The 22,023-nt window shown below is 44.0% G+C and overlaps 1 protein-coding gene across 2 annotated transcripts in view; it reads right to left on the bottom strand.

The window, feature by feature from the left end:
- Nucleotides 1-2,291: 2,291 nt before the first annotated feature.
- LOC147906370 (nudix hydrolase 2-like) overlaps nucleotides 2,292-22,023 on the bottom strand; it is an 83,845-nt gene continuing 64,113 nt past the window's right edge. For both annotated transcript variants that reach the window (XM_087384397.1, XM_087384407.1), the window contains exons 7-8: nucleotides 2,955-3,063; nucleotides 2,292-2,807 (exon numbers count right to left, since the gene is read on the bottom strand). In XM_087384397.1, coding sequence (XP_087240523.1) covers nucleotides 2,592-2,807; nucleotides 2,955-3,063 — 325 coding nt within the window. In that variant the 3' untranslated portion in view covers nucleotides 2,292-2,591. The remainder of the gene's footprint in view (nucleotides 2,808-2,954; nucleotides 3,064-22,023) is intronic.

The following is a 22,023-nucleotide window of genomic DNA, read 5'->3' as shown; positions in this document are numbered from 1 at the left end:
CATTCTGTTGTTGATACTAACTATTCTCTTAACACCATAGAATTTTGATTTCTTAAAAGGATTAGTTATATCAACTCAAAGGAAATAACTTACGAATGATCAACTTCGACAAGGCAAGAAACATACCTCAAACGACCAATTGACAAGGTAAAGAAAACTACTCCATTGGTGGAGGCAACTACACTACAAATCAAACTTGAATTTAAGAACTTGTCATTTAGCCATGAGTCGAGACCCTTGAAACAATGAGAAAAAGAAAACCTTGAGCACCTAGTGGCAAAGTCAACCAAGGATGTTTCCTTTTATTAAGAAACAATATGGTTAAGGAAAGATTTAGTGGCCTCAGTCACTTTGCAAAACACGAAATAACTATCTAAAACTTAGTAGATAGACATGAATGAGGCAACAACGCAAGCAAGAAAACACTCCAAGAGGGATGGGCCTAAAACAAGGCACATCATTAATTGATGCAAAAGACAACTTCCGCTAGGATGAAGAGAACTATCTGGATGCAAGAGGCGACCAACACCTTAATGACAATGATACAAATTGGAGACATTCAAAGAGCAAAACCGTGAGCAGTAAGGGGAAAAATAAGAGAGTTCATTAATCTGATTTCTTAAACTCTCTTTGAAGGTAGGTCTAAAAGTTCGTTGTGAACTTACATTATTAGGTTGACACGTTATTGAAACAACCACCTCAACGTGATGTGGGAGAAACTGTGCCTCCATAGGTTCCCAACTGCTCTCCTTCGTGTGAGCATGTAATCGTTTGCCTCACATGGAAATCCATGTTCATGTCAAACTTAGAAGGGTCGTCTTGAGAAAGCATTTATGTCAAGAATCCAATTCAAGGGAGCCTTAACACTTCAAAATCTATTGTGTATCTCACTATCGAGGAGAGGTTGAGGAGCTTCTTGAGAAACTCTCTTCGGCTGCACCTAGAGCTCATAGATTTGCTAGAAGAAGAGTCAACCATAAAAACGCTCCCCTACTCTTCTCGAACCTTTATGTTGCAACATCACCTTATTTGAACTTGGCAGGTGCCACAAACGAAGATCCAAGGTGGATGGGGATTGGGCTAAGCATTAGAACTAACACACGTTTTCACTCTATGAAACCCGAACTTGAGTTCCTGCTCGCCTCCATTGAAAGGATCATGCAATCCTTATGTTTAACATCTTGCAAGTGTAATGTTAGGCCACAAGTCGCTTGCGATATCTACATTATGGTTCAAAATCAATCTTCTGAAATTAACAAAGTTGAGCTACAGGAATAGGCTCCCCATCCTCCCAAGCTATACTTACCCAAAAGAATCATAGTGGGTAGGCACGCTTAACACAAAGGAGGTTTTTGAAAGTAGACTATGTTTATGGCCTATGTCACGCATTGGGATTACATAACTTGCGAAGTAATGAGGCAAAGATATGGCAGCAGAGAATTGCAAAGTTGAAGTTCTGGAAGCAAACTGCAAGCTGCTGTAGTAGTAAAAAAGACGGTAAAATCTGAGTTACATGACCAACCCAAGGGCAAAATACCTTGCTAAGTACAGGACGGTTCCAAAAGAAGAGAAATTGATGTGAAACTACATGAAGTATGATGAATGCAAGTTCTCTCCCCAAACAGCTCTATACAAATTCAAAGGGAGAGGCTTGGATAAGGTGAGACTAAGACGTCACATTGTAGCTTGAACATTGACTAAATAAAGACGTACATTTGCAGCATGACGATGCTTCATTGTTTGTATATTGCCAAGGATGAACTGGGCAGAAAGAGGTGGAGCAAAATATTTTTAAATTATTGAAAGGAAGAGTAGGAGGCTAATCATTGATTGTGCCACTTTGCTTCATTTTTGATTCGTAACACAAAAGGATTGGGCAAAAGTTGTGTTAATCCTTTTGGTGTACATTTGTACCATCTCTTGTGTTTCTGTCCTCTGCGCCATCCGTCCACAACAGAGGTTCCCTCACATTTCCCAGTTCACTGCATCTGCGTCTGCGTCTACGAATACAATGTTGCGAGATGCCCAACAACGAAACTATCGCTGCCCACCATCCTGAGAGCAAGGCTAATCCTTTGAAATGCTTGTATACGTCGTCTGATGAACATATATTTGACCTATTGGTTTCATTTTCAAGTAAGCTATAATTTTCATATGGTTAGCTCCAGCTGTTCTCTGCTAATCAGAGTTTTGGTGAGACCATTTACCTGCATGTTGGCATAGTTCCATTTTCTGCACCCTGGTGCATGTGCCACAAGGCATTCCAATTTCAAGAGAGTAAACGCAGCAACTGAGACAATAATGCTTTATTCGATTTACAGATAAATATAAACAGGCGTGTTCATCTGGATATCAGGAACGCGCCCAAACCCATCCTCTTAAAGCCAAACAAAGAGTTGTTTTACCCTTATGACAGCCACCCACAAGGTTAAAGACCATAAACTTGATCAAGCAAGGACTAGCTATCATGAGAGAACCACCAATGTCATCAAATATGAAGTACTACAAACTACCATGATCAGTACTGCAAGCTCTAAAAGAAAAGGAGACTTGTTGAAGCATGTCAGCTTTCCCCGTCTGTTTGTACAAGTTCACACCTTGCTATGGCTTGAACTTAGATATTCCTTAATATCATTGAGGTTATGGTAGAAGTAGGATCCTTTATTACGGAAACCAAAACGCAGAAGCTCTGGAGAAAACCCCCGATATCGTCCTCCTATGCTTGCAGTCGCAATCTCCACCATCCTCGTCAACATGGTGCTGGTGGCATTAAATGGTTGAGCACCAAATTCATCCAGAGGCATCCACTGATTACATTAGCAAAATTCATCCATCAAAACATATGTACATTGTTAGTAACTGGCACAAAGCGATAGCAAGAGCTGTCTTTATTTAGACAACCATATAATTTGTATGCTAAATAATCAAAGTTTACAATGTCTAGGTACTCTTACCTTTGCTGCTGCTATTTCAGTTTCTTGCATAGTTATTTGTGTGGATGTAGGTTGAAGCATGCATAAAATGAACAGATCAGATTTTCCAAATGCTTGCCCATGTGTTTGTCTGTTGAAAGAAATGCCATGTCAGCTATAGAATCTCCATTTAAGCTCCGAGAACTACAATAAAACACTTAAATGTCTTTGATGAACTGCCAAGGAAGAAACATATAAACAGAAGTGGCCATGAAACACACTAGGACCATTGTGAAAGAAGAAGGCTAGCATTAATAAAGTCCAATCCATGCATCATAGCTCTCGTAGTGGACTCCAAGACAAGGTTCTCCGCATTAACCTATGCAGCCCGTAGTTAGGCAAAACAGAAACGTGAAACGGGGAAACGGAAACGTTTTGAGATGTTTGGGAGGGCTGAAACAGGGAAACACCACATCAGCAAGGGGGTTTAGAAAAGAGGGTTTTGAGATTACATTTAACACACTGACCACATACACATTTAGATATTAGAATGCTACAGCCTACAGCCTACTTGTAACTTGAACATAGTGCATAGTGCATGCTACAAATGTAAAATGATTGAATATTTACTTAACACTAAATCTCAAATGAATAAAATCTGAAATCAATAACAAAGGCTGAAACCTGAAACAAGTAACAAGTACAAAAAGCCAAATAGCAATTAATATATATCATATATAGACGTCTAATGTCAAATTACAAAACTGAACAAGCCTAGGCTCTAAGCCTTAAGGCTACATCAATGAATCATGATCAGAATCTAGATATCTGGCTCATCCATGATCTATGAGATGCTTGTCCTCAAGGCTCAGGCTCAACCTCTGCCTCCTCCTCTTCCTCCTCCTCCTCATCATCATCAGTAAGTGCGTCATCAGGCGTATGAAAATCAATAAATTTGTCGTGTGTGTACTCGTGTCATATTGTTGAGCAAACACAAGTTTGCATTCACAAAGACAAGATCATTGGCCCTTTGTGCTTTCAGACGGTTCCCCTTCTTTGTATGGATGTGGGCAAAGCTGCTCCATAAGAAGAAGAGCCACAACCCTCGCTAAGAATCCTAACGGTAAGCTATTGCAGCTCAAGGGAATAAGTTCAATAATCCTCCGGAGCATCATGTAACAGACCCAACTCGAAAGCTGAAATTCCAAAGTTCATAAATTTCAGATGTATACATAGTATGTGTATTGTAACTTTTGGGATCTTTCTATAACTCTCTTATATTTTCAATCATGCGATCCATTTCCTCATATACCTTGCCAATAAAAGCCATATCTCCATCGACCTTTTTCAATAACTTGACAATTGGCTTACACAAAGCAACAACGTGTGATGCATCAGTCCAAAAATCATCGCTACCTATACACAAGTCATAGCAAAATAACAACCTGTTTAACTGCAGGTCTCATTTCAAGGAGTCTTTGAAGCATCAAAAAATTGTATGCAAACCTTGTCTCTGCATACTTAAAAAGCTCCTTCCTTGTAAACTTGCGATACAAAGCAACAGAAAATGATGGTGTGTGATAAATCCAACCACTTCTCTTCCATTATGAATAACATCCTTTACCCAAGGCAATTTAATTTGCCAATTTCTTTCAACAAATTATTTAAACAATGCGCAACACAAGAGCACCAGTGAGTATGAGGATAGCTTTGCTCCAATAATGTCCCTGCAGCCTTGTTGGTATTTTCATGGTCTGAAACAAGCTGCACAACATTGGATAGACCCACATATTCCACTGCATCTCCCGATATTTGCATCAAAATATTGGCTGTTTTTTGTTGTGCTCCACGCTCTATCTAGTGTATGTAGAGGGCAGATCCTCTACAATATGCCAAACTGCCCTCAAGTGACTAGCTTCACACATTACTCCAACCATCTGCAACCAAAGTCATCCCATACTTTTTCCATTTCTCCTTCACAGGTTGAATGGCTTCATTAACTACCTTCACCTCGTCATCTAGAAGCTTTCCCCTTAATGCATTAGAAGTGGGAGGGATAGATGTGGGCCCAAATGCTTCAGATACCATCTCCTTGAAATAAGGAACATTGAAACTAATCCCATTACAGTTAAAAAAACGGGCCACAGATGCACCTACCCGTGCCTTCCCTTGCAAGTGCCATTCTGGGTAGAACCGTTGGCTCCAAAAACACGTGCACTCCCATAACAAGAAATTGGAGTAACAACAAAGGAAAAAGGAATCCATTTTAAAGTAGCAAGAAGTTGCTCCACTAGTGGAAACAATAATCCTTGCCCTTCTCACGGGAGGAAATGCCGCGAACTCTCGTTCCATCCTTTCTTTCTCCCTGTGGGATTTTACTGCATATTGTAATCCCCTCTCTCTTAATGCCAAGCAGATGGGCCTTCATCCTATCAGGGGGCCCACCTCGTTTTCAATCTACACCACCTGCACATAAACTTGCGAGCGCCTAATTTCTTGAAGTCGTATGTGCATTGAAGTCAACTTGACTCCACAATGATCTGATAGCGAAGATTCCATCTCTTGAAGCCATGGCCACAGTGCACACGTAGAAAGAGAGGGCTGGAACTTCAAAGAGGGCTGCAGGGCTGAAGCTGAAACTCGAAAGAGGGCGGTGAAAGAGGGCTGAAGGAGTGGAAGAGGACTGAAAAAGAGGGTTGAAACAAAGAGCTTCAAAGAGGGGGCTGAAGGAGGGCTGAGAGAGGGCTGAAGGAGTGAGGTTGAAGTTTGAAGGAGGGCTGAAGTAGAGTTTCAAGGATTGGAGGCTGAAGGAGGGTTGTAGGAGTGGCTGCACTCTCTCCACCCCCTCAGTTTGCAGTCCTTCAACTATTGGAGCTTGAAAGAGTGCAAACTGAAGGACTGGAGGGAGTGCACGGAGGGCTGGACAAGCTCCAAAGGTCATCCCAAAGTCAAAATCGGCAAAAACCTATAGGCAGCAGCAAATTGCAATGAGGAGGATGCAGGGCAGTCTAGCTGAAACATTTCACGTCCCCTAGAAACATTTCAGTGCCGTTTTTTAGGGTGGAACGCTTTTGGTCAGAAACAGTTTTCTGTCCGAAAACGTTTCTACTGAAATGCTTCAAGGCACAATAGCCTCAAAAACGTGTTTCAGTGTAAATATCATTGCAACCAGGAGCCAATGTTGATGCATCAAGAGGATGGTAGCAGCCAAACAATTGTGGGCTTGTGTACTACTATGCCAGCTGACAACACTACTCAGCCCAAAGAGTTTACACTCTGACCTCTACGATAAATAGAGAGATGTATCCACGTTGCTTATCATGACACAACTCCGCCCACTCGAGCTACACTGCACATTATTGACAATACAAGCTAGAGATGTGATGTAAGAATCAGTAATACCATCATTAGCCTTGGTCGCAATGCACCACCTTCAGAAAAGTGTTGTGACTTGCACTGATTTTTTTTGTTCTTTTCGTAAGTAGGGGAAGTAATGAAGCAAGAGAGCAGAAAAACGAGCTGAATGTTATTGCAGCAGCACAAGAGTGCAAGTGAAAGTATAACTAAAGTGGTAAAATATCAATTTAATGGCACCCCTAAAGCCCTAGCCTTGGTGCAAAATTAAGTTATAAGGGTTGACTTTATCCAAATGAACTAATAGTGCTAGTGTGCTAGCACATTAACTCACACTAGCCTACAAGGCCATACTAGGGGGCTAACCTATCATGTGTGTATGTATGTGGGTGTGTGCACGCACGTGTGCCGTTATGTAGACCCAAGTCGTTTGGAGAATAATGATTTTGATGAGAAAGAAAGAAATAAAGAAAGAAAGTCTATAAATGTCCAGGGGAGACCAACAGGTCTATGGGACAGCAAAAAACCGTCTAGTACATCTACTTTAGGGAGGGCACATGGCAGATCCCAGGGAGTGCAAAAGCAACCCCAATTATTTAGAATACCATCATCATAGTCTGAAGAAGTAATCAGCCATACATCAGTTTAAGACTAAGAGTCTTTCGGTTTTGATTTAAACTCTTTGATTAGTGCTATGCCTTCACGATAAACTGCCCATTTTCCATCCTTCCTAGCAGCCCTGACTTTAGCTAATTCCGTTGCCTTGTTCTTCAATTGAGCTCGTGTAAGTTCCTCAGCTATCCATATCTTAGTACCTTTCAACTTGTAAGATTGTCGAAGAAGCTTGATCCGTAGATCTCGTGACTTGAGTGTAAGAATAGCATGTCCTTTGGAATGCTGGATATTAATTGCCCCGTCATCATCATCATCATCATCATCATCATCATCATTATCATCATCAACCTTCCATTCAATATTAGGCATGGCTGCTTTGACATGTGCTAAAGTCTCATTGAAAGAGTCATCATCTTTAAACCATCCTTCAAGGAGCCCCCCACTCTAATCTTCAATGCATTATCACGTCTGGCCTCGTGCTCCTTGATCTCTTCTTGGATATCAGTCTTGTTTTCCTTTGTGTCAAACTCCTCAATCACTTCTTTCTTGATTGATTGTACTTCAGTATGGACCATATCTTTGACTATAGAGACTAGTTGAGGAGTAGGAGGAGAATTCTTACATGAGTCCACAGCCTCAGCAATTACTGCCTACTTGCCAGGTCCCTCTAGAACTTGAAGTCAAGCTTTTACTTCTACCAGCTCAAGCCTTAACTCTCTGACTGCTTGCTGCAAATAATAAATCTATTCATGTTGTCCAATGATAGGTCGTTTGGACCCTTCTTGCTGGTAATTGCATGCATACGGAGATGGTGTCACGGCTGCAACTGTAGAGTACCGAGTCTTGATAGTTGAGGTTGATGGAGTTGAGGGGGATTTGGAGGAGAGGGTAGGCCAATCCATATTGGCTATTTCTTAGAACTCCCTAGCTGAACCTAACCCCCGAGTTGGGCTGAAAGTTTAGCCCAACTCCGGGTTAGAAACCCTAGGGGCTTTGCTGTGAGAAGGTACGGGCAGGTACAATGGACTGGTACGAGATGTACAAAAATGTACGAAAAGGGTACGAAGAGCTGTACGGTGCTGTACGACAACCTGTACGGGACTGTACGATGACCTATACGAGCCTGTAAGAGGAGTGTACGACGAGCTGTACGGAGGGATTACGAAGCTGTACGACGGGCTATACGAAGGGGGTACGGAGAGCTGTACGCGGCGGGCTGTACGGAGAGGCTAGCGGAGAGGTTAGCAGGGAGGCCAGCGGAGAGGAGAGGTTGAGCGGGGAGAGGCTAGCGGGAGGGAGAGGCCGTGTGGGAGAGGCTAGCGGGAGGGATAGCGGGGAGAGGCTGAGCGCGGAGAGAGAAAGAAAGGTAGACACCAGAGATAGGCAATAGCAATTGTATTCAGATCCGGGGATACAGCCACAGCCAAGGGGGCTGGTCAAAGAGAGAGAATGCTCCAAGGAGAGGCCCCTGTGTGAATGCTCCAAGGAAAGAGAGAGAGAGAGTTTTAGTAAAAGTCTTCCAAATACCGAAGGGTTTATGCGACTGAAAGAAACCTGATACAATGAGCTCAAAGAATCGAGCCTCTAATCAAGTGCCATCACCCACAATGAATACAACCTAATCAAATCACATAAGATCTAATACATCAGAAATCTAGGCCCATGGCCAAGATGGAAGCTCAAGGGGGGGTCAACGTTGAATGAGGCTGTGATGACAAGAAATTTGTGCAGAGCGCTGACAGTGGTCTGTGCAAGTTGTGGTCTGCTAGCAACTACTCTACATCTGGCAAGAGCCGTTGTAACCCCCCAGCCGAACATGAAGGGGAGATTCCCAAGTATGATATGTGTGTCAACCAGCTATCGAGTCTGTCGTGTCCCTACCTCTGGATCTCGGCCTCGCCAACTAGCTTGATCAACTCCGTGATCATGCTTTCTGGCTACTTACCCTGACCTCGTGAGCAAGTGCACTCTCAATTGTAAGCCTTCATTGCCAGTTCTACCAAGCACTTATGACTGCGTAATTTAAGCAACAATAATAATTTCAAGGTCTAGTAGCCTTAGATTTTATTCACCCTGCGCTTCTTGCCACATCACCTTTCATCATTCATTCGCAGCTTCACGCACAAGCTTATATGCCTTTGTGGCAAAACAACTCCCTCACCAACTACGTACATTTTCACAATCACATGGAGCTCTGCGCATTGGCATAATCGGGTCCCCTTTCTCGAGTTGCTTGAATCAATCCTACCTTTCAATATTCACACACGTAATTGCCTCTTAAATCACAACCTCCCATCATAATCCAAGCTTCACCATTGAAGTTCTAGGTTCCCTCTCCTTCATGACCATAGGCCTGTGTCGAGGCGAAGCAACCAAAATGTAACGTTATTTTTCATTTTTCACCTTTCTAGTTCCAAGCAAGGGCTCAGAATTCCCACACAGCCTCCTACGATCCCCTTCAAATCTTCTCCTCCAAAAACTCCCCTTTCACAAATCTCCTTCTCTCATAGGAACCAAAAATCGTGTTTCGTCAGGTCAAAACTTGACAAAGTGTTTCTAGCTGAAACATTTCTACAAAATGTTGAAACGATGGCAATTCCAGATGAAACATCAATTTTTTAAATAGGTGGGTTGCTTCTTTTTGAGGGGGCTGGTTTTTTGTTTTATGTATGTGTATGTGTATTTTTTGTATGTGGATGTGTGTTGGATTTGTTTATCGTGTGGGTGTGCACTGTGCACTCTAGTACGTGTATATGTGCTGTCATGCAAGAATTTTAATTTCTGCAAAAGTTGTGTGAATGCCCAATCATGTAACCACTTCGCTATGTAGTCCAAAGGGAGATGGGGGATCCCGCAAACTTTTGGATGCCACCGAGATCATGAAAATCGGAGTATAGAGTTACGGGATTTCTTGTTATGTACTGAGATATGTTCCTATGGAGTGGGAGTAGAGTGGTGTGAGCATTAATAGAGGGGTGACATGTAAATGGAAGACTAGTCAACCTATGTAGGGTTTTCTAGAGTAAGCATGTGTGGGGGCGAGGGGGGAATAAAAGGTCTCATAAAGAAAGAATGACCTGAAGGTTGGCGGGGGGGGGGGATCGAGAGGTTTCTCTAGAGAAAGAGAGAGGAAGAGCGTGAATTAAAAATGGAGGGGACATTGTGATATATAGGATACCATGTATAGTTTTGGATGGGGAAAAAAAGAAAAGTGCATCTTTGGCCTGTGTCTCTCCCTCCTTCACCCCTACTTGCATCCCTAGCACGAAGCACGAGCATCACATGAATAAATAAATCGGCTTTCAGTGCATGTGTGTGCATTGTGTATATAGTCTATGTATGTGCACTATATTGTGTGTGTGGATTCGATATTGGGGTCTCTGGACTCTATGGAAGGACAGAAATCATAGAGTCTTTGGAGACTCCACTTTCTCCAAGTTTTCCTATTTCCGGATGTCACTAAGGCAATCCTTATATGATTTTTTTTTTCACAAAAAGAAGGGCTAATTATATTACTTCGAGACAAGGAATACAAGAGACTCAACAGCAATGCTGGAGCACAGGGATAACTCCCACCTGCGAAACTACAAGCCACACAGGGCTAAGCATAAAACTGTTACAAAATGCTGTCAAAACAAAAGCCCTAGTCTGGGTCTTCTGAAAACCAGTAAACCGCAAAACCAAAAAAGCTACGGATCACTGATGAAGTGAATCCTAGAAGTACTAGAAAGTCTTCGAGACAGTGAACCATCAACTGATATGACTCCTCTGAGTCACCATCGAGCAATCGAGGCCGACCAATAATCCCTGATGAGCTGAATCCTGGAGATACTCGTAATCCAAGCATGTATGGATCCCTCCTCCGCTGAGCTCCCGTCCATCGTGCCCGCCCGAGGGTGCCAATAGGAAGAGGCCTGCCAGCATGAGCAACCACTACCTGACGGGGGGCGAGTCCGCACTCCAGTAGCCCGCTCCACGCACCTGCAGGCCTCAACCCACATGGGGAGCCTCCTGGTACGACAAGAAGAAGTAGAGCCAAAGGAGAAGGGATCCCTGAGGAAAGAGTCAAGGGCCGCCGCCCTGTGGAAAAAGAATCTTCGAGAAAAACTCTGAGTCTTGAGAAGCTTGGAGACCCAAGCAAGGAGGCCACCAGCCGACGCGACCCCTCTGGGTTGTTGTCCAAGGGCCAGGTCTTTCCAGCTCCAGTGCACCACTCGCGACTAGGAGATGCTGATGGGACGAGGGCAGCACAACCACCACCACGGAGAGGCACGAACTGGACGGCTGGGGGATGGCCATGGCCGATGTCGCCAGGGCAAAGCTGCGAGGAGAACTCTAACTCCGGAAGAGCAGGAGAGTGCAGGGCAAACCTCCTCCCGCCAAAGAAATGCCACCGGGAAGGGAGAGACGCTTCCTGAAAGATGAACCTACTGCTGCTGTGAAGGTGCAAATGTGGAGGACCGCCAGGGCAAGGGAGACGGCTGAAGCCGAAGATACTCCCCTCCGAAGAAGTGCAAGGCCCCATGCCACAAGTGGCTCGACACCTCCAAATGCCCGAACACCCCCAACCCAGACGCTTTCTACTCCACGGAGAGGGAGAAGGGTGCAAAAGACCAGCCTGGAAGACCACACTGCCACGGGAAGGAAGCCACCAACAAGCAGGCCAAGGCTGGGGATGCGCCATCCAGGAGAGGCTCAAGGCTGAACCGGAGCAGGGGGGGCAGCCAGTCAGCAGGCGGGAGCACTCAGCCAGCGGAGGGGGCTTGCAGCAAGGCGAGCAAGGCGGCGACCAAGGTGCGAGGGGAGGGCGCGGGGAGAGAAGGGTGGGAGTGGCAGGGCGGAGCCTAGGCAGCGCGAGGGGCGGGGGCAGCAGCGGGCGGGGTGAAGGTCGCGTTTCTTCTTCTTTGTTTTATGTATATTTGCAATGAGCATGGAGCAATCCTTATATGATTGCCTCAATGCTCGTCAAATAGATTCCCCTATGTACTTGTCCTATATTGGCATCTCCTGATCTTTTGTAATGGGAAGTTCTCGACTTGGGAACTGCTTCTTGTAATATAAACAAATATAAAATTTTTATTAAAAAATGTGTGTGTGTGTGTGCGCGTGCACTTCCCAGTTTTGGGATAGCTACTTTGTAATAAAAAGCATTCAAAGTTTTCACCCAAAAAAATAAATAAATGTGTGTGTTCTTCCTAAGAAGTAGATATGTGAGTCTCTGGCTGATTGGAGACCTATTACCCTTATGCCTGTCATTTACAAGATCATCACTAAAATGGTGGTGAATCGGATTAAAGGGTATTTGCATGATCGCCTTCATCTTGCACAATATGGTTTTGTTTCTCGTAGGCACATCACTGATAATATTGCAAATGCCTATGTTGGAATAGAATATGCAAAATATACTCAGGAGGATATTTTACTGCTCCAAGTTGATATTGCTAAAGCATTTGACAAAGTTCAGTGGGATTTCGCAAACTATGAATGCATTGGGTTTTGGGCCAAAATTGCAGCACATTATTTATTGGCTCTACAATGACAGTAAAGCTGCTTGTATCATGATTCCTATCTAGAGATGTTTCTGAAGAGTGGACCCTTCGGTGCTCAGTATGGTAGGGTTGTCCACTAAGTGCACTCTTATATGCCATAGCCACTCATCCTATGCTTCAGTATATGGATCATCTCATAGCCTCTGATGAGCTTCATGGTCTAGAAATTCATGAAAGCAACCCTTTGATTACTCAAGCTTATGCAAATGATTCCTTTTTTACTCCACAGAATACTGATTAGGACCTAGCTTGCTTGATGCAAGCATTATCATTATATGGGTTGGTGGCTGGTCTTTATATTAATTTTCAGAAATCTATTTTGTTGCCTGTGCATTCTAAAGAGTGGCATGCTCTTTTATGGACTGCGGAAATTGTTCAACCCAATCAGATGGTTTGGCATTTGAGTTATCCTTTGGGTTGGTCGGTTACACGTTGCCAACAAGCTGATTGGATTTTAGCCACGCTGGAAAAAAAGCTGGAATATTGGAAGTTGGCAACATGGCCTCTTCATGTTAGGCTACCAATCAATTCTGGTAGCTTATATTCAGTTCCATTTGCCTCTCATGATAGTCAACAAGGCTGAATTGTCTTCTTTTATGTCCACTGTTTTGGAAACTTTTTGGTGTTCGAAACATGGCAAGAAGAGTTTGAGATTACTCTCATTACAGCATCTCTGTTCACCAAAAATGCACGAGGGATTAAATATCCTTAACATTCAAGTGCATATCCTTGCTCACAAAGGAAAGATGATGCTGCATTTTCTACAGGATTCTCAGCCTTGGGCTGCAATGATACGTTGTTTGTTATTACAGCTCAATACTCCTGCTTTTGGATATTGGCAGCCTACACAATGGGATTTTATTTTGGGTTCAGTGGAAGGAAAAATTAAAGGTTGCCCTTTTGTTTCTAGCATGCTACTGGATTGGAAGCACCACCTCTCTCATTTGGAATAGAAGGGACGAGATTCCTTACAAGGCAACTCTCTTAGAGCAGAAAGTATACATTGTTCTAGAGTTTTTGTCCCTCCATTGCAAGTGCAGGAACCTCGCCGCTCATATTTCCTCAATTTAAAAGGCATTCATTCAGTGGCATATGTCATTCAAGATGATGGGTCTCCTCTTTCTTTTCCATTGGCTGCTGCGAAATTTGACCTTGGTATGCATTATAGATCCATTTGGCGGAAAGTTACAGCTATGCTTCAGCCTTTTCAGCCCATTCCACCATTGGAGCTTCAAGAACGTCTTTATTACTTCTCCAAGATCGTTCTTGAAACCTTTACGAGTGTCACATATTACTATCTCTTCTTTATATAAGATCCTTTTACCCCACCATGGATTTCTCACAAGCTCAATCAGCTTTGGCGAATGAATCGCACAGCAAAGTGGTGGCGCAAAAGATTGAGACAGATTTGGCATTCTAAAATGCCACTCAGACAACAAGTTTTCTTGTAGCGAGTACTATTGGGAGTTTTTCCATCTGGACAACTATTGGCACGCAAACATTTGCTCCGGCTGTTTGTCGCAGATGCTTAGCTCCACGGGAGTCTGTGCCACATCTACTTTGGCATTGCTTCTCCACTCGGGATTTTCTCACTTTCCTTGGACAGCGTTTACATGCCAGATTTGTTAGATATCAATGCTCCACTCTCGTGTAACTACGCGGGAACCAGCTAACTCTACTTGTAAGCCCCCCATATGAGGAGAAGGCATTTGAGTAGCTCGGTTATCCGGTAGGTCCTGGTTTGGACACCAGATGGGGGCCATGTGTGGCCTGATGGCTGGACGGCTTCAGATAGAGTTGGCACACCGCCAACTAGGCTACATGCAAGTGCGGGAAGGCATCCCTTGACTGACCGCACTGAGGGTGGACGGAGCATTTCCCGGGGCAGCCCACTCTCGGGTTGCGGGGCCCGTTTGGAGCCTCAGATGATCCCGGATGGCTCTGGGCCGAACGGCGTCCGTAGGTCAGTTGCTCTGTTTTGCGCACCGGTTCTATCGTATGGTTGGTGGCCTATTTCGGGACCGACCCCCAGTCGACCGTTTTGGACGGACTGGGTCAGTCACCCAATTGAGCCTAACCGACTACGACTGGTGACTATATAAGAGCAAGCCCGTGAAGCCCATTTCATCACTGGCTACAGCAACCCTGATTCCTTAGCATCCAACCTCCGTCTTCTACTGTTTCTAGCACGCCATCGAAGCTTCTTTCACAGGAGCGCACGGTTGGGAGGCAGCGCCATCTATTGTATCAGTTCTACAGTAATCAAATTTTTTATTCTCCATACTATCTTGTTCTCTCTTGCGTACGAGATCCTGTTATCTGTTGAGCACAGACGTTGTATTATTTTCTTACATGGTATCAGAGTCTGGACTCTAGCAAGAAGATTTCGTAGTGTGTTTCTGTTTGCGAGCAGATAATGAGAGATGGCCCAGCCCGCAAGACTGCGAATCCCACCATTCGGCGAAAGCGAAAAGTTGGACGGCTCTAACTATCCACTCTGGAAGTTCAAGATGAAGACCATCCTAAGCGCATACGAGCTTTGGGACACTGCTACTGGGGTGGACGTAAGGCCGGTTGCAAGACCGGATCCAACCAATGCAGGACAACAGATAGTACCAACTGCGGATGAGATTCTCGCGTGGACAAGAAGAAATGCAGATGCGCTGTGTTCTATTGTCTGCAGTGTTAGTGATTCCGTCATGGCGTTAATTCAACATGTCACCACAGCGGAGGAGGCATGGACGGTCTTGAAAAATCAGTTCGAGACCACGAATCAGACGCGGATTCAGAATATGGAGACTCAACTCGCGAACGAGAAGTTGTCTGAGTCTGAAGCGGTAGAGAAGTTCATCACTAGGGTAAAGAATCTGCGCGATCAAATGACTACGATTGGCATCACCATCACCAACGAGAATCTAGCACAAAGGTGCATACGGATTCTCTCACCAAAGTATAACGGTCTTGTTACGGCGCTGAATACGCAAAACAGAAATCCACCCCTCAACTTTGAGGATTTCAGCGCGATGCTTCTGGAGGAGGAGATGCGTCAAAAGACGAGGACTGGAGAAGATTTGGCTTTCTAGACCGGATCAAAGAAAGGTAAGGGTAAGGACTCTAGTAACCCATCTTCTTCTGATGATAAAAAGAGAAAGAAGAAGATCAAGTGCTTCTATTGCAACAAGGCAGGGCACAAGCAGAATGAGTGCCGAAATAAGATTCCAAATGAGAAGAACGGAGTAAAGAAAGAGTCCAGCAACAGCGCGCAGGCAGTACCAATAGAACTGTTTGTCACAATTGAGAAGATTTGCACGGAGGCAGTTCATGTACCTGTGGATGAACCTTGGATCATTGACAGTGGTGCATCGCGCCACATGACCAATCGGAAGGATTGGTATACCTCTCTACAGCCGGTAGGGAATGACATCCTGATACCAGTCGGCAATGATGCAAAATGTCCAGCAAAAGGAAAAGGTACGATTGCTCTCAACTCAGATGGAGTTGTAAAACAGCTGTCCAATGTTCTTTATGTGCCAGATATCAAGAGGAAGCTGGAGAGATACTAAAGGCATTTAGCATGGCTGAGTGCAAGACAGTTGGTACCCCTATGGAGGTTGACGCGAAGCTCTCAAACGAGGATTCATCACCACTGGTGGACGAAGCGAAGTACAGAAGGCTTGTGGGCAGCTTGATTTACCTGTGCAACACACGGCCGGACATCAGTTTTGCGACTGGTGTACTAAGCAGGTTTTCCAATAAGCCCCGGGAGAACCATTGGAGGGCAGGGATGCGGGTGCTGAAATACATCAAAGACACATTTGATTATGGCATCACCTATACCAAGGGCAACATCTTGACCGGATTCTGTGACTTGGATTGGGCAGGAGACGTGGACAGCAGGAGATCAGTGACAAGGTATTGTTTCTCACTTGGATCTAGAGTTGTGTCATGGGTCAACAAGAAGCAACCCACAGTTGCCCTTTCTTCTACCGAGGCCGAGTACAAATCTGCATGCCTTGCTTCTTGCGAAGCAGTGTGGTTGAGGAGGATTTTGAGGGACATGGGTGCAGTGCAGAACAAGCCTACGCAGTTATCATGTGACAATCACAATTGCATGGCAATTGCAAAGAACCCGGTGTTCCACGCTCACACAAAACACATTGAGATTCAATATCACTTTGTACGCGAGCTCATCACGAATGGAGAGGTCGACTTAGTGTACTGTCCGACTACAAAGAATGCTGTGGACATCTTCACGAAGGCTCTTGGAAGAGACTTGTTGGAGAGGCATCTTCATCGACTTGGCATTGGGCCGAAAAAGTAAGTTCACTTGTGGGTGGACATTAAGGGGGGGTGTTAGATATCAATGCTCCACTCTCGTGTAACTACGCGGGAACCAGCTAACTCTACTTGTAAGCCCCCCATATGAGGAGAAGGCATTTGAGTAGCTCGGTTATCCGGTAGGTCCTGGTTTGGACACCAGATGGAAGCCATGTGTGGCCTGATGGCTGGACGGCTTCAGATAGAGTTAACACACCGCCAACTAGGCTACATGCAAGTGCGGGAAGGCATCCCTTGACTGACCGCACTGAGGGTAGACGGAGCATTTTCCGGGGCAGCCCACTCTCGGGTTGCGGGACTCGTTTGGAGCCTCAGATGATCCCGGATGGCTCTGGGCCGAACGGTGATCGTAGGTTAGTTGCTCTGTTTTGCGCACCGGTTCTATCGTATGGTCAGTGGCCTATTTCGGGACCGACCCCCAGTCGACCGTTTTGGGCGGACTGGGTCGGTCACCCAATTGAGCCTAACCGACTACGACTGGTGGCTATATAAGAGCAAGCCCGTGAAGCCCATTTCATCACTGGCTATAGCAACTCTGATTCCTTAGCATCCAGCCTCCGTCTTCTACTGTCTCCAGCACGCCATCGAAGCTTCTTTCACAGGAGCGCACAGTTGGGAGGCAGCGCCATCTATTGTATCAGTTCTACAGTAATCAAATTTTTTATTCTACTATCTTGTTTTCTCTCTTGCGTACGAGATCCTGTTATCTGTTGAGCACAGACGTTGTATTATTTTCTTACAAGATTTCCAAATACTGTCTTTCGAAAGTTTTTTTGGATCTTTCAGTACACCAGCTACAAAAGAGTTTGATTTTTTTTTTGTTTGGGTTTGTTACAAGGCGCTTGGGACTCTATGAAAGGATAGAAATCATAGAGTGTTTGGTAATCCCACTTTTTTAATTTTTACTTTCTTTTAGGCACTCTCTGCAGCAATCTTTCTATGATTGCTTGCAAACAAAGTGCATAGATCATGATGTATATCTATCTTATATTGAGGTTCTCTTGATGTATTTCTCATCGTCCTATTCTTGGATGATGATTTTGTAATATAAAGCAACTCAATTTTCACCCAGAAAAAAAAAGAGTGTGTGTGTGTTTTGAGTGTTATTAGCTCCTTTGTACTAGCTGTTCTTTACTGGAACAGCTTTTATTGCTTTTAGTTGGCTGTTTTTTCGTACAAGTAGTAGTTGTTCCACACTGGAACAGCTATGAATGTAACTGCTTTTAATGCAAGATTTCTTTTACCCCAAAAAAAAATTTTGTGTGTCTGTGTGTGGAATAGTGAAGGAGAGCAAGATATGGCAGAATTCTGTTGTAGGGTCTTCTACGGCTGCGCCACCCCTGGAGTGTTCTTAGCCTCCAAGCAACCTTGTGATAGCATGTACTTAATCGCAAGCCCTTCCTAGATATCTTTTTCCTGTACCGACCTCGTGTATGACCATTTGCTGGTGTCTATTGATCTGCATGCAGCCTTTTCTTGGGTTCTCCCTCTGTCTCGAGCATATCCTGCTGGGTTTTTCTCCTGCGAGCTTTTCAAACCTCTCCACACCGTTTTTCCCCCCTTCCTGGTGACTTTTCTCCCTTCTTTTCCTACTGTCCACCGAGTGTGTGTCTGTGGGTTTGTTTGTGTGCGCGGATGGGCTGCTCTTTGTTGTTCTGCATTGTTTTGTTGCAGCGCATTTATCTACATGTTTTCACCTGGCAGCGACTTCTTTTACCCTCTCCTCTAAGCCAGTTTTTCTTGCTGTTTTCTGCTCACTATGTGCTTATCTAGTCATGCAGTTACATTGAAACACGTTTCAGGGCCTGTTTTGCTCTGAAACGTATCAGCGGAAACCTTTCTGTCCAGAAACACTTCCCCCCTTAGAAACAGCGCTGAAACGTTTCTAGGGGGGCATGAAATGTTTCAGCCAAACTGTCCTATATCCTCTTCGTGATTTGCCGCCGCCCATTCTTTTTTACCGAATTTTACTGTGGCCATGGCTTCAAGAGTTGGGATCTCTAGGTCTGAGCCCGAGGGGGAGTTCACCCAATCAGATTATTGCTAGAGTCAAGTGGTTTCGACTTCAACAGAGGAGGCAGTCGCAAGTTTATGTGCAGGTGGTGTAGATTGACAAGAGGTGGGGCGGTGAAGGCCCATCTTCTTGGCATTATGGGAGAGGGGATTACAATATGCAGCAAAATCCCGCAGAAGAAAGAAAGGATAGAACAAGAGGTCGAGGCATTTCCTCTGCCGAAGAGGACAAGGACTATTACATCCACTAGTGGAGGAGCTACTTCATGTTCTCATGTGGCTACTGCAAATCTCACTCCTCTTCCCTCTACTGTTACTGCAGTTTCTTCTTCTAGGAGTTCACATGTTCTTGGAGCTACAAGTCCTGGTGCATCTCATTCACCTCTCCCGCCTGCACGAAGACAAAGCACCCTTTACACAACATGGCACCCGCAAAGGAGGGCACAAGTAGATACATCTGTGGCCTTTTTTCTTTACTCAAATGGGATTAGTTTCAATGTTGCACAATTTGCTTATTTCAGGGAGATGTAATTTGAAATTACAGCATTGGGACCCTACATAAACCCCTCCCACTTTTGATGCATTAAGCCATTCAACCTGTGAAGGAGAAATGGCAAAAGTATGGAGCTAACTTAGGTTGCAGATGGTTGGAGTGACGTGCGAAGTCAAACACTTGAGGGGATTTCGGCATATTGTAGAGAATCTGCTCTCTCTATACACTCCATAGAGTGTGGAGTATAATAAAAAACAACCAATGTTTTGATGCAAATGTGGGCAGATGCAGAGGAATATGTGTGTTGATCCAATGTTATGCAGCTTGTTTCAAATGGTGAAAATACCAACAAGGCTCACGGGCATTATTGAAGCAAAGGTATCATCATATCCAGTGAACTTCTTGTGTTGTGTTTAAATAATTTTTTGAAAGACGCTGGCATATTGCCTTGGGTAACGAATGTTATTGACGATGGAAGAGAGATGGCTGGGTTTTATCACACGCCATCATTTTTCTCTTTCTTTGTACCACGAGTTTGCAAGGATCTTTTAAAGTACCCAGGGAAAAAGTTTGCATACAATTTTTTGATGCTTCGAAAACTCCTTGAAATGAGATCTACACTTAAACAAGTTGTGGTAAGTCTGGGGTGGAATGCATGGCCCAGTTCTAAGCAAGCCGGGATATTGTGCTATGACTTGTGTATAGGCAGCGATGATTTTTGGGCTGATGCATCACACCTTGTTGCTTTGTGTAAGCCAATTGTTGAGTTGCTGAAAAAGGTTGATGGAGACATGCCTTTAATTTGCAAGGTATATGAGGAGATGGATCACATGATTGAAAATATGAGAGAGTTGGAGAAATATCCCCAACAGCTGAAATAGTTGGAAGAGTTGGCCATGAGCCGGTGTGGAACCAATATTACACTCCAATTCATGCAGCTACGTTTGTGTTGGACCCGGAGTTTCAACAAAAGGCAACTACATAATAGAGTGATGTCGAGGTGGATCATGGTTGGAACCTCACTCTTCAAAAGATGGTGCCGACTCCGGAAGCTCGGCGGATAGTGAAGGACCATTCTCGCCAATTATCACAATAAGGAGGGGATATTTGGAAAATTGGATGGCCATATGCATAGCATGACCGGTAATCTCAACTCACTTTAATTTTCAGATTTTTGTAATTCATAATTTTAAGATCTTAGTAATTTATTGTACATTACACATACTATTCATACATCTGAAATTTATGAACTTTGGAATTTCAGATTTTGAGCTGGGTTTATTTAATGTTACATGGTGGGGGGGTTATGGAGCTTATTCCCCTGAGCTGATTGCTTGCCATTCGGATTCTTAGCGAGGGTTGTAGCTCCTCTTATTGTGAGCAATTGTGGAGCAACTTTGGCCACATTGACAAAAAGAAGAGAAACCATTTGAAAGCACAAAGGGCCAACGATCTTGTCTTTGTTAATGCAAACTTGTGTCTTTGTTAATGCAAACTTGTGTTTGCTTAACACGTTGAAACAAGAGTACACACATGAAAAATTTATTGGTTTTCATAAGCCTGATGACACCCTTTTTGATGATGAGGAGGACGATGACGACAACGAAAAAAACAAGGATGACGAGGAGGCGACCAGGATCCCATGGATCATGGATGAGCCAAATATCTAGACTCTGATCATTGATGTGGCCCAAAGGCTTAGAGCCTAGGCTTTTTGGACTTTGGAATTTTGACATCAAACATATATGATATATATTATATTGCCATTTGGCATTTTGTACTTACGTATTTCAAGCTTCAGCCTTTTTCATTGATTTCAGATTTAGTGATAAGTAAATATTCAATCATTTTACATTTGTAGTATGTACTATGCACTATGCTTAAGTTACAGCTAGGCTTTAGGTTGTAGCATTCTAGTGTGTGTGATTTTTTAGAGTGTAATCTCAAAATCCACGTTTCTAAAACCCCTTGCAAACATGGCTCCATTTCAGCCCTCCAAAAAATCCCAAAATGTTTCCTTTTCCATTCCTAGTTTTCCTATTTTCACCTTTTTGTTTCCCTTAACTATGTTGTGTTGTTAATATCTTCTTCTACCTTAGGGTTCTCAAGCTGTGTAGATAGCTATGTGTAGGTAGCAGTGTTTAAAGGCCATTTCAAAGTGCACAATGGATTATGTTGGTAGAAGGATTTTTTGTGAAAGGATAAGCCTGCAAGGTGTTGGTCATAGAAGAGTTGCAATCTTCACCCCTTGCTCAACACTTGGTTTTCAAGACCTTTGACAAAGTAAAGCACGGCTTCTATTGGAAAGGAATGTGGAAGGACACATATGACTTTGTTTTCAAATGTGTTCCTAGCCAACAAAACAAGGAGTACTTCTCTCAGGCTTGTTGGTTTGCTTCAGCTATTACCCATACCTGAGGGCAAGTGGACTTACATTGCAATGGATTTTATCAATCACTTTCTTATGCTCAAGCTGAGATAACATGACCTTGGAAGGGTCAGTGGGCATTTCTTCTTTAGAGGACCAACAATTGCAATAATCAGCATTGTGCTTTATCTATATGGTCAAAGGGATTCAATGTCAAGGTCATCGGTGAGGGTGATTTGCGTGACTAGGTGGGTCTAAAGGCCTAAGTCTAGGTGTTCCTAGTTACAAATTGTGCCTAGGGGCAAATGGTTTAAAGGAATCCCAAGAAGGGGTAAGAAGGAACATCTAAGTATGGTCTTTAAAAAATAGACATGTGGCAAT

This window comes from Dipteris shenzhenensis, chromosome 1, assembly GCF_047967505.1.
Source record: "Dipteris shenzhenensis isolate YYH24624 ecotype China chromosome 1, Dip_SZ_1.0, whole genome shotgun sequence".
NCBI lineage: Eukaryota > Viridiplantae > Streptophyta > Polypodiopsida > Gleicheniales > Dipteridaceae > Dipteris > Dipteris shenzhenensis.
The sequence above is the reverse complement of the archived record's forward strand: the minus strand, read 5'-3'. Positions and strand labels throughout refer to the sequence as shown.